Genomic DNA, 16,607 nt, shown 5'->3' with positions numbered 1-16,607 from the left:
TACAGGTCCTTCTCAAAAAATTAGCATATTGTGATAAAGGTCATTATTTTCCAAAATGTAATGATAAAAATTAAACTTTCATATATTTTAGATTCATTGCACACCAACTGAAATATTTCAGGTCTTTTATTGTTTTAATACTGATGATTTTGGCATACAGCTCATGAAAACCCAAAATTCCTATCTCAAAAAATTAGCATATCATGAAAAGGGTCTCTAAACAAGCTATTAACCTAATCATCTGAATCAACTAATTAACTCTAAACACCTGCAAAAGATTCCTGAGGCTTTTAAAAACTCCCAGCCTGTTTCATTACTCAAAACCACAATCATGGGTAAGACTGCCGACCTGACTGCTGTCCAGAAGGCCATCATTGACACCCTCAAGCAAGAGGGTAAGACACAGAAAGACATTTCTGAACAAATAGGCTGTTCCCAGAGTGCTGTATCAAGGCACCTCAGTGGGAAGTCTGTGGGAAGGAAAAAGTGTGGCAAAAAACGCTGCACAATGAGAAGAGGTGACCGGACCCTGAGGAAGATTGTGGAGAAGGACCGATTCCAGACCTTGGGGACCTCGTGGAAGCATTGGACTGAGTCTGGAGTAGAAACATCCCCAGCATTCCCCAGGTCAAGCCACTTTTGAACCAGAAACAGCGGCAGAAGCGCCTGACCTGGGCTACAGAGAAGCAGCACTGGACTGTTGCTCAGTGGTCCAAAGTACTTTTTCGGATGAAAGCAAATTTTGCATGTCATTCGAAATCAAGGTGCCAGAGTCTGGAGGAAGACTGGGGAGAAGGAAATGCCAAAATGCCTTAAGTCCAGTGTCAAGTACCCACAGTCAGTGATGGTCTGGGGTGCCATGTCAGCTGCTGGTGTTGGTCCACTGTGTTTTATCAAGGGCAGGGTCAATGCAGCTAGCTATCAGGAGATTTTGGAGCACTTCATGCTTCCATCTGCTGAAAAGCTTTATGGAGATGAAGATTTCATTTTTCAGCACGACCTGGCACCTGCTCACAGTGCCAAAACCACTGGTAAATGGTTTACTGACCATGGTATTACTGTGCTCAATTGGCCTGCCAACTCTCCTGACCTGAACCCCACAGAGAATCTGTGGGATATTGTGAAGAGAAAGTTGAGAGACGCAAGACCCAACACTCTGGATGAGCTTAAGGCCGCTATCGAAGCATCCTGGGCCTTCATAACACCTCAGCAGTGCCACAGGCTGATTGCCTCCATGCCACGCCGCATTGAAGCAGTCATTTCTGCAAAAGGATTCCCGACCAAGTATTGAGTGCATAACTGAACATAATTATTTGAAGGTTGACTTTTTTGGGGGTATTAAAAACACTTCTTTTATTGGTCGGATGAAATATGCTAATTTTTTGAGATAGGACTTTTGGGTTTTCATGAGCTGTATGCCAAAATCATCAGTATTAAAACAATAAAAGACCTGAAATATTTCAGTTGGTGTGCAATGAATCTAAAATATATGACAGTTTAATTTTTATCATTACATTATGGAAAATAATGACCTTTATCACAATATGCTAATTTTTTGAGAAGGACCTGTATATATATATATATTATACAGTGGGTAAGGAAAGTATTCAGACCCCCTTAAATTTTTCACTCTATGTTATATTGCAGCCATTTGCTAAAATCATTTAAGTTCATTTTTTTTCCTCGTTATTGTACACACAGCACCCCATATTGACAGAAAAACACAGAATTGTTGACATTTTATTTCATTAAAAAAGAAAAACTGAAATATCACATGGTCATAAGTATTCAGACCCTTTGTTCAGTATTTAGTAGAAGCACCCTTTTGATCTAATACAGCCATGAGTCTTTTTGGGAAAGATGCAACAAGTGTTTCACATCTGGATTTGGGTATCCTCTGCAATTCCTCCTCGCAGATCCTCTCCAGTTCTGTCAGGTTGGATGGTAAACGTTGGTGGACAGCCATTTTCAGGTCTCTCCAGAGATAATCAATTGGGTTTAAGTCAGGGCTCTGGCTGGGCCATTCAAGAACAGTCACGGAGTTGTTGTGAAGCCACTCCTTCGTTATTTTAGCGGTGTGCTAAATTGTCTTGTTGGAAGGTGAACCTTCGGCCCAGTCTGAGGTCCAGAGCACTCTAGAGAAGGTTTTCGTCCAGGATATCCCTGTACTTTGCCGCATTCATCTTTCCCTCGATTGCAACCAGTCGTCCTGTCCCTGCAGCTGAAAAACACCCCCACAGCATGATGCTGCCACCACCATGCTTCACTGTTGAGACTGTATTGGACGTGATGAGCAGTGCCTGGTTTTCTCCACACATACCGCTTAGAATTAAGGCCAAAAAGTTCTATATTGGTCTCATCAGACCAGAGAATCTTATTTATCACCATCTTGGAGTCCTTCAGGTGTTTTTTAGCAAACTCCATGGGGGCTTTCTTGTGGCTTGCACTGAGGAGAGGCTTCCGTCGGGCCACTCTGCCATAAAGCCCCGACTGGTGGATGGCTGCAGTGATGGTTGACTTACTACAACTTTCTCCCATCTCCCGACTGCATCTCTGGAGCTCAGCCACAGTGATCTTTGGGTTCTTCTTTACCTCTCTCACCAAGGCTCTTCTCCCCGATAGCTCAGTTTGGCTGGACGGCCAGCTCTAGGAAGGGTTCTGGTCATCCCAAACGTCTTCCATTTAAGGATTATGGAAGTCACTGTGCTCTTATGAACCTTAAGGGCAGCAGAAATGTTTTTGTAACCTTGGCCAGATCTGTGCCTTGCCACAATTCTGTCTCTGAGCTCTTCAGACAGTTCCTTTGACCTCATGATTCTCATTTGCTCTGACATGCACTGTGAGCTGTAAGGTCTTATATAGACAGGTGTGTGGCTTTCCTAATGAAGTCCAATCAGTATAATCAAACACAGCTGGACTCAATTGAAGGTGTAGAACCATCTCAAGGATGATCAGAAGAAATGGACAGCACCTGAGTGAAATATATGAGTGTCACAGCAAAGGGTCTGAATACTTAGGACAATGTGATATTTCAGTTTTTCTTTTTTAATAAATGTGCAAAAATGTCAACAATTCTGTGTTTTTCTGTCAATATGGGGTGCTGTGTGTACAATAATGAGGAAAAAAAATGAACTTAAATGATTTTAGCAAATGGCTGCAATATAACAAAGAGTGAAAAATTTAAGGGGGTCTGAATACTTTCCGTACCCACTGTATATATATATATATATATATATATATATATATATACGCTCACCTAAAGGATTAGTAGGAACACCATACTATTACTGTGTTTGACCCCCTTTCGCCTTCAGAAGTGCCTTAATTCTACGTGGCATTGATTCAACAAGGTGCTGAAAGCATTCTTTAGAAATGTTGGCCCGTATTGATAGGATAAGAAGTGGAAAAAGTGTTTTTCTTTGCAATTCTTCCCATAAGTCCTGCACCCCTGAGTCTTCTCTTTACTGTTGTACATGAAACTGGTGTTGAGCGGGTAGAATTCAATGAAGCTGTCAGCTGAGGACATGTGAGGCGTCTATATCTCAATCTAGAGACTCTGATGTACTTATCCTCTTGTTTAGTTGTACATCTGGACTTCCACATCTCTTTCTGTCCTTGTTTGAGCCAGTTGTCTTTGAAGACTGTAGTGTACACCTTGGTATGAAATCTTCTGGTTTTTTGGAGTTTCAAGTATTGTATAGCCTTCAATCCTCAAAACAATGAGTTTCTAGAGAAAGCTGTTTCTTTTTTGCCATTTTTGACCTAATATTGACCTTAAGACATGCCAGTCTATTGCATACTGTAAAGAAACAAATAGCTTTCAACTGTGTTTGATATAATGGCAAGTGAATTTCTAGTACCAAATTAGCAATTTAGCATGATTACTCAAGGATAAGTTGTTGGAGTGATGGCTGCTGAAAATGGGGCCTGTCTAGGTTTGATAAAAATGACTTTTTTCAAATAGTGATGGTGCTGACTATACTTTGTGATCAGTTTGAATGCCACTTTGGTAAATAAAAGTACCAATTTCCTTCCGAAACTGCAAAATCTGTACATTATTTCAAACCTTTGGCCACCTGTATATGTTTCACAATGAAGCTATTTTATTACCTTGTTTGCACCATATGACTTTTGTTTTTATATATATCATTAAATCATTTTCTTTGTAGAAAATGCTAGAAATCCTTTTCAAACATTTGTGACAACAACATGAACTTAAAGTTTATTTGTCTACGAACTTGACATGTGTTTTAAACTACATTTTTAAAACATTATATTTATCACCACGGACAGCCTGATTTGTCAATGAGTCCTATACTACCACTAGGTGGCGCATTTCAGCTGTAATATGAACTGTGTAGGGAACATTTAATTGTAGAAATAGAGCATTATTGAAAAAAAATATTGTAAAAAATACGTAGCCATAAATTATGACTGGATAATTAAAATTAAATTACAGCTTTCACAATTGGTTGCGTGCTTTTCTGAATACAGGTCTCAAAATCAGCTCATTCTACCATTACAGCAAACATTCGCACACAGCAACCACAGCTTGTCATTCATAACACAATGACCTTAAAACACTACATACTGAAAATGATATTTAACTATATACTATATTTACTATGTTTTCCAGAAACCAATATTTACAAACATGTAGGCCTACAGGATGCACTATAGCGCCTGTTACATGACCAAAACACAAATTATGTGAGTAGTCAAACAACATTGATAAAGCAAAATAGCCGAGTAGGTCATTAGCTAAAAGAGAAACAAGCTGTAGTAGGTTTTACTGATTGTTTTAAATGTATGTAAGGTGTTTTAAATGCATGTAAGTTATATGCTGTCTAATTCAGTTATTGTAAGTTATAGATACACAGAGTTTATCTAATGGTTGCTTTTGAGTGAGAAAACATTTAATGAATTTGAAAGATGTAGACATTAAATGCATTTTGTATCAAAGCAATGACATGATAATCCACAGTTCAGTCCACAGACACTGATGTTGTGTTGATACTAGTATGAAGAGTTTAGAAAATGTATTGAGAGGAGCATCTAACCCATTACCAAAGAAATTATAAATTAAATTAGCATTTTTTTTTTGCATGCATGCACATTTCACAATCATATCTGAATAAGATATTGTAATATAGATGCTAATCAGAAATGCCATGTACACATTATACAAAAGCTCAAAGGTCATCTAAAGATAACCAATTGTTGATAGAGGGAGCATACACGTTAAAGTATTATTTCACAACTTTTTCAGGCCTATTATTATAAATGTATATGTAGAAATTTGTAAATGCTAGCCTATATTTATAGTAGGTCAATTAATTTATCTATTTGGGCTTTTACTGATCCATCATTTAGATCTTTTAAGGAAAAATCAGATAAACATCACCTAGCAACTGCACACCTGTGTTTAGATTACACGTAGAACTGCAGAGATCACTTGGCAGGGAGTGCATCCATACGTCACAATACCATTAGATTACAGAGAGCGCGTGCAATGTTGAGATCCTCCTCATGGATCACACTGCTGAGGAGAGCAGAACAGACCTCTTCTCATTCAGAATCAGACTGAGATTAATATGCAGAGACATTTCTCATACCTCATAATTAAATAATTTATGAAGAAACATAAAAGAAAAAAAATATATAAAGTGAATTTTCTGACAGGATCTAAACTTGAACTAAACTTAAGGTCTTAGTTAAGTGAAACATCTGACTAAAGATGCTCACAAACATGATAGAAGATGAATTTGATATTAAAGAAGAAGAACCATGGTATGACCATCAAGATCTGGAACATGGTAAGTTATTCTTTATCAGACATACTGGTATAATACGCACAGAAGATAATCATTGCTACTTATCAAATGAACATGTGGTAGACTGTGCAAAAACTACTATACTTAGCTGTCAGTATATTGATATATTTAGTATGTAGGCTAGTTGCATTTCATCTCTGTGATTTGGCTTATCTCTTTTTGGAAATCTAATTAAACTTTAAAACAACACTGTTGAATAAAGGAGCATGTTGTGAACATGTCTGTTGGCTGTTCATGGCCCTTCATATCATCCTGTGTGGCATCAAATATAGTTTCAGTAAACTGCAGCTTGAAACTGATGTTCGTAAAGCAGATAAGTAAATGGAAGTTTCCTAAATTATGAAAAAGGAGAACTAAACACTGCCTCATAATGTAAACTGAAACATAATCAAAATTAATGCATAATCCAGATTAATCATACTTCCCAAGTAAATGTATTTATCCTAATAGAAATTAAATGAAAATGGTATTCCAAATTTTAAAGATGAAGGTAAGGAAAAGTCCTTGGCTGTTGAGGGGGTCAGAATCTTTTTTTTCTTTAAAGACAATTTACAGCCTGTTTCAGCCTGGAAGTTAATATTAGTACACTAAAAAAATTCTAGTAAGATTTAGTTCATTCATCTTTTGCAAGTTTTTTCACACAGTTTTTTTCTAAGTAAAACTTTATGGTATAAAAAAGTAAAATCGATATAATATTGATTAAAGTGAGTGAAATTAATTTCAGCAAATTTGGTAACTTTTACTTACAAATATTTTCAACATTTTACTTAAATTAACTTAGTAATTAAGCTATTTAACTTAATGCATGCTATGTGTATGAGACAACATCATCCAGCATTACCAGCAATAGAAACAACATAACATGCAATCGCTGTTGCTAACTTTAAAACTAGCAGGTTTATGTCCCGTGTTGCAAATCCAGTGACACTGGTAGAGACAATTCTCTCTGAACAATCAGTGATCTCCAGGATTTTGACGTCGCATTTAGAATCGGCTCGGCTAGCTTGGAACCTTGACCGAGGTGGTACTAAAAAATACCAGGTATTATCCACAGTGGAAAACCCAGAAAAAGCGTGTCGAGCTGCATTGTGCAGTGGAAAAGCCCTGTTAGAGCTGTGCATGCACACCTCAACACTTTTTACACAAACCACCATGACGGTGACAGTTAACAGATAATTTGTATGATAATTAACAGGTAATTATGAGTAGTAAATAAACTCACAACTTCATAAAACAAGAAGTTACAAAATATAACAATAAAACGGTGTAAATAAACTTGCAAATAGTGAATTAGTGAATTGCAAGCTGATTAATTATTCAAGCCCAGTGCATGCTGGAAACACCAACTTTGAAAAGTTATGTAAAATGCACTTATTCTTTTACCAGTGAAATTTACTCAAATTAGCAAATAAATATGACAAAGTTTTCTACTTTAGGATTTATACATGATAACACATTGTAAAAATAAATAACAAACAATCATAAATAATATTTACTTATAAGCTAAAGCACTAATGTTTACATATTTGAATGTAGAAAGTACTTAATGTTTTCTGTTATATTTACTCATTTTTTTCAGTGCTGGTCTGAATCATTTCAGCACTTTAAAGAACACATTGGCGTGTTTGAATGTGTATGATACACTTGTTCATTTATTGCTGTTAGTTTTTTTACTCTTGGCATCATCAACTGCATGGGCTATAGCTTATATTTACACTAGCAAGCCTTTAAAATAGACTACCCATCATGGAAATTCAATGACATTGCCTTGATTTCTCCTATTCATTGTGCAGATCTTCATTTGGCTGCTGAATTGGGTAAAAGTTTACTGGAGCAGAACAGAGATTTAAAACAGGGACTTCAACAGATGTACGCCACCGATCAGGAGCAGCTACAGGAAATAGAGGTATACCCCATTTATTTAATTATCTGTAAATAGAATGTTACTGCAACTGGAGTTTCTTTTCTCTAGCAGGGCATTTCTATTCCCTCTATCTACTGTATATGTGCACAGAAGGTGTGCATAATGAAATCATTTGACTAAAAATCATTACAGACTAAAAAGCAGGTTGACACATTGTCCTAGATGATTAAAAACCTCCATAGAAAGAAGAACAGACAAATAACTTTTATTTAGAAAGCTAAATAAAAGTAAAAATTAAAAAAAATAGAGCAGTTGGTTTTCTCTGCATAAAGGGCTGAGTTATTAACTAGGTGCACATTACTTTATTTGAGTTTATTGAACTTATTTGAGTGTAATTATTAACTGGGTGTATAATCATTGTAACGTTTAGAGGCCAGATAACCTGCCTGATTTACAAGCAGTACTTGATAGACAAATGTCCGGATTTACTGTATGCAGATGACAGGATGAGCAATAAGAATCTATTACTGATGATGCAACAGTCAAACTGTTAAAAATCAGTAAAAATCTAATTGTCCCAAACAGAGAGTGTTTGTTTTTAATTTTTGCTTATCCACTCTTCTAAAGATAATGTAATCAAGAGAGACAAGGGTACTTAAACGTATCTATTAAAGTTCTAAAGATCTAACGTTCTTTTCTCCATTGTTCAGTATCTGTCCAAACAGGTGGATTTACTGCGGTCAGTAAATGATCAGCATGCTAATGTGTACGAGCAGCTGGACAATTCTGCACGAGACCTGGAGCAGACAAACCAAACACTGGTCCTGGAGAACCGTGCAGCCCAGCTCAAAATTTATGGGTAAGACACAAAACCTGAAACACAAAATTGTAAAAAAAAAAAAAAAAAAAAAAGTAAGAAAGTAAAAAAAAGAACAGAACTGAACTTAATGTATCAAGCCAAGAACAATCATGTGTCTCGTCACGGCAGGCTCACAGAGACTGTGGAAGGGTTGCAGACTTATGTGGAGGAGCTCCAGAGAAACGTGAAAGAGCTGAAGTTGCTTTCTGCTGAGCAGACCAGGCCCAGGGCACAGCCTTGTAACGATCAGGGTCTCACATGCTACAAAAAGCAGTGCCAATTACAAAAGTAAGCTTTGTTTTACATGCATTTTCATTGTATTTGAAATTCCAAATTAAGTGTTTTGTCTACATCCTATCTGCTAAGTTAAATTCATGAAACTATCAGTCCTGAAATGGTAATGGTCAAATGGATTAGTAAATGAAGAAAACGGATTTTAAACTTCTTGTACAGTGCTTGGGATTCAGAAAGGGAGGCTCTGCTTAATCTTCTGCTGTGGTCATATAAAGACCATGAATATGGTTTAAAGAAATGTTGAATTAGGCCAATATAGTGTGTGTGTGTGTGTGTGTGTGTGTGTGTGTGTGTGTGCGCGTGCGTACGTACGTACGTACTATTCAATATTTTCGAACATTTGCCCAAACAGACTAATTAGTTCAGCACTAATTAACTAACTAATTCCATTTTCAACACTGTTTACTCTGTTAAGTAGAACGGGATTGTATTTGATAAGTCTTTGCTGAAATAAGAGGATCAGTGAAGAGAATCGCCCTTTGCTAAGCTTGCCTAATCCCGTTGAAAGACAGTAATCTTGGTTGGTAAAGTGGTCATTATGAGTTTACATTGCTGACCTGACTGAACCAAGATTGTTTCTTTTCAAAGGTCAATCTCAAAGAGACATCTTAAAGTCATAGTGGCCATGTCTGTCAAGCTTCAAAAAGGACAAAAATATGATTAAAAAAACGTCCATATGGCGATATATTCCATGTCTTCTGAATACATACTATAGCTTAGACCAGGGCTCAGCAACCTTTTTGACATGGAGTGCCATTTTTTATTTTCCTTGTTTATCTAATAAATGTTTCAAAATCATGAAACTTTATTTCCAGGTTTAGATTAGACTTTTCATTGTTTTTGTTGGTCTCAGAGAGATTTTTTTTTAAAGGTGCTATATGTGATATTTTTACTGTACAAAATCATAAAATGACCATAGTATTTCATTAGAGAATTAGGAAACATGGAAACATGCAAAGTTGAAATACTGGCTTCTCCGATAACAGTGCTACAGCCAGTCTATTCTACTTTGAAGTTTCCATTCCAGGCCGGAATTTCTGTTTATGTTTTGGCCTGTATGATCCCGCCCACTGCCCACTCACCAATAGTATTTAGACACCGCCGGGTTGCCAGATTTGATAAAGTTGGCAGGAAAACAACACTGCATGCAGCAGCAATGGAAGCCAACAAACAAACTGGATCAGAGATTACAGATTCCCCCGACCTAAAAAGCCTCACCATCCGTCTAAAAACCACCATGACCAGAGGCGTAGTAAAACAAGGATAAATATTGGAAGACGGAGACAGCTTAAAGCCCAGATATCATTTCAAACGGATGCTGAGTTGGCAAATTTGCATGTCAACATTCTGGCAACCCGCATGAGCTTCGAGTCTGGGGCGGGGCAGACAACTCCCCAATATTTTGAATTTGGACTACAGTACCCATTTCAAATGCTTGTTGTCAATCTTAAATATAGCAACTTTAACCCAATGTGTCACCAGAAAGCTGAGATATCTGCGATGATATAAAACAATGTATCACCAATAATCAATAACATATGTTTCTGATGATTTGTTTATCATGCACTTCGTGCTGGACTGCGTATTTTGTCCTGGACAGCTAAGGTATTAAATAGATTTTTTCACACAAGAAAGCTCACATACAAGTAAAAAAATGGGTCATTTTGTAGAACACTGCCTAAGGTAAGAGGAAATATAAAGTTTTTATATTTATCTATTTGGGGCTTACAGCAGCAGTAATCGGCGCATAAAAGAGTCATTTGTATTTGATGTCTTGCATAAATCATATTTCACTTTTGTGAAATGTGGTATTAGGGCAACAATATTAATGGTATATTCACATTCTTGTGAATGGGAGCTTTCATTTGGTCTATGATTGTCAATTTGCTATGTGAAAGACATTTATATTCAAATTAATATTTCTACCTAATTAAAATGTTCAGATTCTAAGCATTCAAATGAGACCCCTTATGCCTGACATATGTATCCTGGGACTTTAAAATTTAAAGTGTAACTTAGTTTGTGATATAGCACCCCCTTTGGATCTGCCGATGGGTCCATAGAGTTAAAAGGGTTTTAATATTAATTTATCTGATGGCTCTGATTTCTACCATGCTACATTTCTCTCAGGTTCTGTTCCCATGAGTACACCTTCTCTGCCAGCCATTCTTCTCTGAAGGAGGAGGAGGAGCACTTGGACCTACTGCGATCCGTGCATTCCCTGCAGGCCCAGCTGAGCACAGAGCACGCTCTGAGAGAGGCTGCAGAGCAGGAAGCTGATGCTCTGGCACGTGAGCTTAGTGAACTAGAGCCAAAACTGGCACTACTGGGAAGCTACCAGAACCAAATGGCTGAGATGGAGACTGAAGTCAAGGAGCTCCGACTTCTTTTGCGCTCTAGCACCCACACCATCCTGCCAGACACAGTGTTCTTCTCCTCAGAGGAGGAAGTGGGCATGGTCAAACCTAGGAGGTGTGGTTTACAGCGCTGTTGCAGTGAGACGCAGTTGCGTAACTCTGTCTGTGAGGAGGGAGGAACAATAGACTTTGTCCGAGTGAATGGATGGGGCTGTTTTCAACATGTCAAGGAGGTGAAGCATCCCAGCATCTCGCTTCTAAACGAGGTGGATGCCCAATACACTGCCCTGCAGGAGAAATACAACACACTACAGCGTCATTGTGAAACCAGAATGTTGCCACAGAACCATAAAGCTGTGCAGACACCACCTGCCAGTTCCACCCAAATCCACACACAGTCCCAGAGTGTAAGCACACATGACAATACCCAGCTGCCTGAGTATAAAGCCCTGTTCCATAAGATTTTCACCTTTATTGAAAAGAGCAAAAAGGACATGAAGGAAAACAGGATCAAGCCCAGTCAGGTTGGATGAGTCGCCACTCTGCGTCTTCTGGAGATTTTTCAGCCAGTGTGCTATAGTTGAACCTGGATTCACTGCCAAAGGGCGTTAGTCTGACTGGAGTAATCCATTAGTAAGCTAAATGCCTGAACTCGTAGAGACATAAAATGTGTGATACAGCCTGATAACACACACCTGAAAACAAATCTGCTTTCATCTGCACTCAGTGAAATGTACATAAGATCCTATGACTATTTACTGTAGACAGCACTTTTTAAATGCAAGTTGTAAATGCTTTTAATGTTGAAAACAAAAAGCTGCTTCTGTAAATTTAAAAGAACTGTAAGTGATTTATTCACAAATCTTTGTGTATATTTATAGTGGGTGAACCAACTGGTAGAGCATGGCACCAACAACGCCAAAGGTTCTATTCCCAAGGAACGCACAAACTGATCAAATGTATAACTTGAATTCATTATAAGTTGCTGCGGATAAAAGCAACTTCCAAATACATAACTAAATTAAATCTAACGATAGCATGTCTAGGCAAGGACGGATTATGTCTTGCTAAGTCCCTGGGACCAGTTATCTCAAAGGGTCCCCCTCCACCCAAATAATATTTGAGATTATTTAAAAAACCTTTAAATAATACTTTTTGCGAACTAGTCCTAGGTTTTTAAGGTGGCATTAACAAAACCTTTACAGGAAGAATCTTTGGACAGCCTAGATCAATAATTATCCAAAAATTTTGAACTTTTAATTTTTCATGGCTATAACAAGGTAAATTAAACTTGTGTGACCTAGATTACACAAAAGCCAATAACTGCTAAAGGAAAAGGTCCCCAGTTACTCATGTATCCTCGGTTCACTGAGATGAAGGGAATGAGACATTGCAGTGAAACACTATGGGGAATTCCTTTTCCACGACCTAGCTGAAGCCCTTGTATCATAACGCCAATCTTATTATTGGCAATGGTTTTTGAGCCCCTCCCCTTTAGGCGTGCATTTGCCATATATAAGCGGGAGCTCAAACTTCCCGCTTCTGACTGAAGGACAAGAACGCATCGTGTGTACCTCATAACTCTGAAGCAGTAGTGCGGTCAAGTTTTGCAGTATCTCATCCCTTTATCTCACGGAGCCGAGGTTACATGAGTAACCAGAGACGTTCCCTATCGATTCAGTTCACTCAACATTGCAGTTAAACACTTTGAGTCCTATCACACCACACTATGTAACGTTATAGTGCTTGAAGTGCTTGTGAATTTTAGTGGGAGTAAATTGGATAGCAGCCTACACAGGTGGCTGTATTAAAATTATAATAGGTAGTCCACACGTAATATGGAGCTCGGGCTCAACTGCCAGGTGTTGGAATAGTAAACTCTCTAGGCTGAGAAGACTCACGAAATGATGGAAGCCACATCTAGGTTATAAAATCTTGCGATGTTCTGCAAAGACCATCCTGCTGCAAAGCATATATCCTGTAGGGATACACCGTTTGTCTGTGCCTGTGAAGAGGCCATGCCTCTAATTGAATGTGCTTTTATGCCAATAGGGCATCACACACCCTGTAATTCATAACCGAGGGTGACTGCATCAACAATCCTGTGAGAAAGCCTTCTTTGGAAACGGACATGCCTTTTGTGCATACTCCATAACAAATGAGCTGGTCTGATAGTCTAAGCTGACGGGTGCACTCCAAATATGTGTGCAATGCCCACACAGGGCATTATATTGCGCTAAATGCTCCTCATCCGAATTAGATGGTGGGGAAGATAAAGCTTGTAGGTGGACTATCTGAGCCCTAAAGGGCGTGTAAAGCACCTTAGGCACATAGCCTTTTTTGGGTTTGATGGTGGCTTTCGAAAGCCCGGTTCAAATTCCAGACATGAACTATCAACTGACAGCGCCTGTATATCACCAACCCATTTGACTGAGGCCAGAGCCAACAGCAGTGCAGTCTTTAGAGCACACGTAACTCAACAGATTCCAGTGGTTAAAACTGGGGGCTCGTGAGAACCCTCAGCACCAAATTTAAGCCCCATGTTGGAACCCTAGCAGGGCGAGGGGGATAAAGCGCCTCGCTCCCCTAAAGAACTTGATAGATCATTGCTACATAAACCTTAAGTGTTGGAGTAAGAACTGCATCCAACCACTCTTGAAGGAATGTAAGGATCTCCGTTATGAAGCAATTCACACCACATTTTAGGGCATAGCGGCGTCGCATAGACAGTGCTCTAGCCTGCAAAATGGTGTTCATTACCATTGACTGAGCCAATTCAGGCTCGCTCACTGTGCTCCGTTCAGAGGCATAGGTTCACGCTGGTGTTGGAATCGTCCCTCAGAATGAGAGCGACCCTAGAGCAGAGCATCTTGAGACTCATGTTCTCGCAGTGAAGGCAGTCTGTCCCCATGAGAGCTGCTTTGGCTTGGGTGCATCCCAAGATGTGAACACAGCTCTCATGTTGGTCTGACAGAGCGATGTGTCACTCACAGGAACACTTGCGATATGACATCTTTAAAAAGAGGCATACACACAAGAAGCTCTTTATATGAGTCTTTTGCTGCAGGCGCTGAGTGTCAGGCGAAGAACATCCTGATGCATTTGCAGGGCAATCCCATCTGCTGGAAGGTGTCCGTCAACGAATATTTGTGCTCTCGTGTTTTCATGTGTTAATGGTTGTGTATTCTGCAATGTTTCAGACAGACACGTTATTTATATCATAAAACAGATCTCCTCATTCTGAACCCCATTAATTGCTGCATATATATATATATATATATATATATATACGTACATTGGTCTCCTGTTCGCAACACCGCATGGACCTTTAGCTCATGGGGACAGTTTTGGACTGAAGACATCAAAGAACAGTCGTCTTTACTCCCAGTTGAAAGGCTGCTTGTAATCAAAGCCCTTGATAAGATTTCAGTGACATAGCATGGTATTATGTAATGTCTTTATCAGGGTGACATAAAAAAGGACACAGAGTACAAAAACTCATGCTACATCTCTTCCTTATCTTCATCAAAGTGAACACTTATTACAGTGCACATGCAGAGAAGATTATGTGTGAGGTTGCATATCATTTTCATATGTAAAAATGTGAATTAGACACTGAAAAAGATTCCACATTAATTAAGTATATATTTTTCCTCTTGGTTTAGCACATTCTTTGTTAGAAAACATAATTTATGTACTTTTAACATAATGGAATTATGTTCCCTAATGTACCCTCAAAGTGATTTTATATATGTCCCAAACAGGATTCATTTCTTCAGTTTTACATATAATTTTTGTGTCACATTACTGATTTATGTTTTAAAGTTATGCTACTTGGTTAACTTTTAGCTCACAAAGTGCAACAGTCTGACTACGGAAGTAAAAATCCCATACGTTTTTTCTATAGACGAACTGATTTTCAATTATATCTTATCAACCTTTAAATGACAGACCTATTGTGAGATACAAGGTTGTTCATCGATGGTAAAAACTTCAGTTGAAGCTATCCATCTGCGTTATTTCAACTTCATTGTTTAAAAATCATGTATTATAGTGGAATTCATGGTAAACAACTACATTGCCCATGGTACAGCAGAAAAAAAAAATAAAATCCACCAATCAGAGAACCACGGACAACGAAACCCGAGAAACGTGCCTAGTGACCGCGTGCTCCCATGAATGTCATAATCGAGTCGGTCTCCCTTCACCCTTAAACTATTTGTATATTTGTACATATTGGAATATTATGCAATAAACTTAAAATATATTGTTTCTATGCTAAAAGGAAACAACCTTAAATCAATAAATCCCATAGCTTTTTATTCAATGCAATCATTCACAATGCTTCATGGGATTGTAGTTTGTGCCCTCGTGAAAGACGGTAAGTACACGGTCCTGTACCTTTGTCTTTATGTCCGATTTTCTAATTTTTTTTTGTCTCAAAACAAAGTTTGTGATGTTGTAATTCACCTTGGATCTGGTTGGTTTGGTTCTTGGCTTACAAGTCTTTTATGAAGGTTTTTGTAAAAAGTCTATGGAAAAATAAATGGGGGGAAATAATTCTGGAACCCACACTGCTGAAATAGTGGACGGGCACTGTTACGCTGTATAGGACACATTAGCATGCTAAATGCAAAGCGGTATTACTCCTCGAGTAAAGCAACATACATTAATTGGGTACCCGTCCTCAACAGAAGCAAAAGCTCCATTTTTCAACACAATAGTAAACACTATTAATTCTTCCTCTTTTCTCACCTCTCTCAAAATTGCTTAAAACGACTCTTTAATTTTCTCTCTCCGCCTCAAGTCCCAAGCAAAGCATTGCTGTGAACAAATCCCCTTGCCCATGTTGTTGAACATACTTGATTGGTTCACATTTACCCTACATAATTTAATCTAGTAGAGTGCACATTTCAGAAAATGACATTTATCGAAAAGCAATGAAAACAAGTTTAAAGAAAAAACACAATTGTTTTTGTGTTGATCACAAATAATATAGAGTTTAAGTCAGAAGTTTACATACACTTAATTGTGCCTTAAGACAATAAGCCAATTAGCTTCTGATTGGAGGTGTCCCTCTGGATGTATTTTAAGGCCTACCTTCAAACTCAGTGCCTCTTTTCTTGACATAATGGGAAAATCAAAAGAAATCAGCAAAGACCTCAGAAAAAAAGAATTGTGGAGCTCCACAAGTCTGGGTCATCCTTGGGAGCAAATTTCCAAGCGTCTCGAGGTACCACGTACAAACAATAGTACGAAAGTATAAACACCATGGGACCACGCAGCCATCATACTGCTCAAAGGAGATGCATTCTGTCTCCTAGAGATGAATGTAATTTGGTGTGAAAAGTACAAATCCATCCAGAACAACAGCAAAGCACCTTGATAAGATGGAGGAA

At 38.3% G+C, this 16,607-nt stretch overlaps 1 protein-coding gene across 1 annotated transcript; it reads left to right on the top strand.

Moving 5' to 3' along the window:
* The first annotated feature begins 508 nt into the window (after window positions 1-508).
* Window positions 509-11,886, top strand: LOC127626657 (cerebellar degeneration-related protein 2-like). Its single transcript, XM_052102637.1, has 7 exons — window positions 509-518; window positions 867-878; window positions 5,760-5,816; window positions 7,628-7,740; window positions 8,409-8,557; window positions 8,687-8,845; window positions 10,982-11,886. Exons 1-7 carry the CDS (start codon window positions 509-511, stop codon window positions 11,739-11,741), a joined length of 1,260 nt encoding a protein of 419 aa, XP_051958597.1. The 3' UTR covers window positions 11,742-11,886.
* The last annotated feature ends 4,721 nt before the right edge of the window (window positions 11,887-16,607 follow it).

The sequence above is a fragment of the Xyrauchen texanus genome, chromosome 33 (genome assembly GCF_025860055.1).
Source record: "Xyrauchen texanus isolate HMW12.3.18 chromosome 33, RBS_HiC_50CHRs, whole genome shotgun sequence".
Classification (NCBI taxonomy): domain Eukaryota; kingdom Metazoa; phylum Chordata; class Actinopteri; order Cypriniformes; family Catostomidae; genus Xyrauchen; species Xyrauchen texanus.
The sequence above is the reverse complement of the archived record's forward strand: the minus strand, read 5'-3'. Positions and strand labels throughout refer to the sequence as shown.

Excerpts from the sequence above, each read along its gene's own strand:
- LOC127626657 (XM_052102637.1), top strand. Across the intron at positions 5,817-7,627 it reads CCATCAAGATCTGGAACATG|ATCTTCATTTGGCTGCTGAA; the intron begins GTAAGTTATTCT and ends TTCATTGTGCAG. Across the intron at positions 8,558-8,686 it reads GCCCAGCTCAAAATTTATGG|GCTCACAGAGACTGTGGAAG; the intron begins GTAAGACACAAA and ends TCGTCACGGCAG.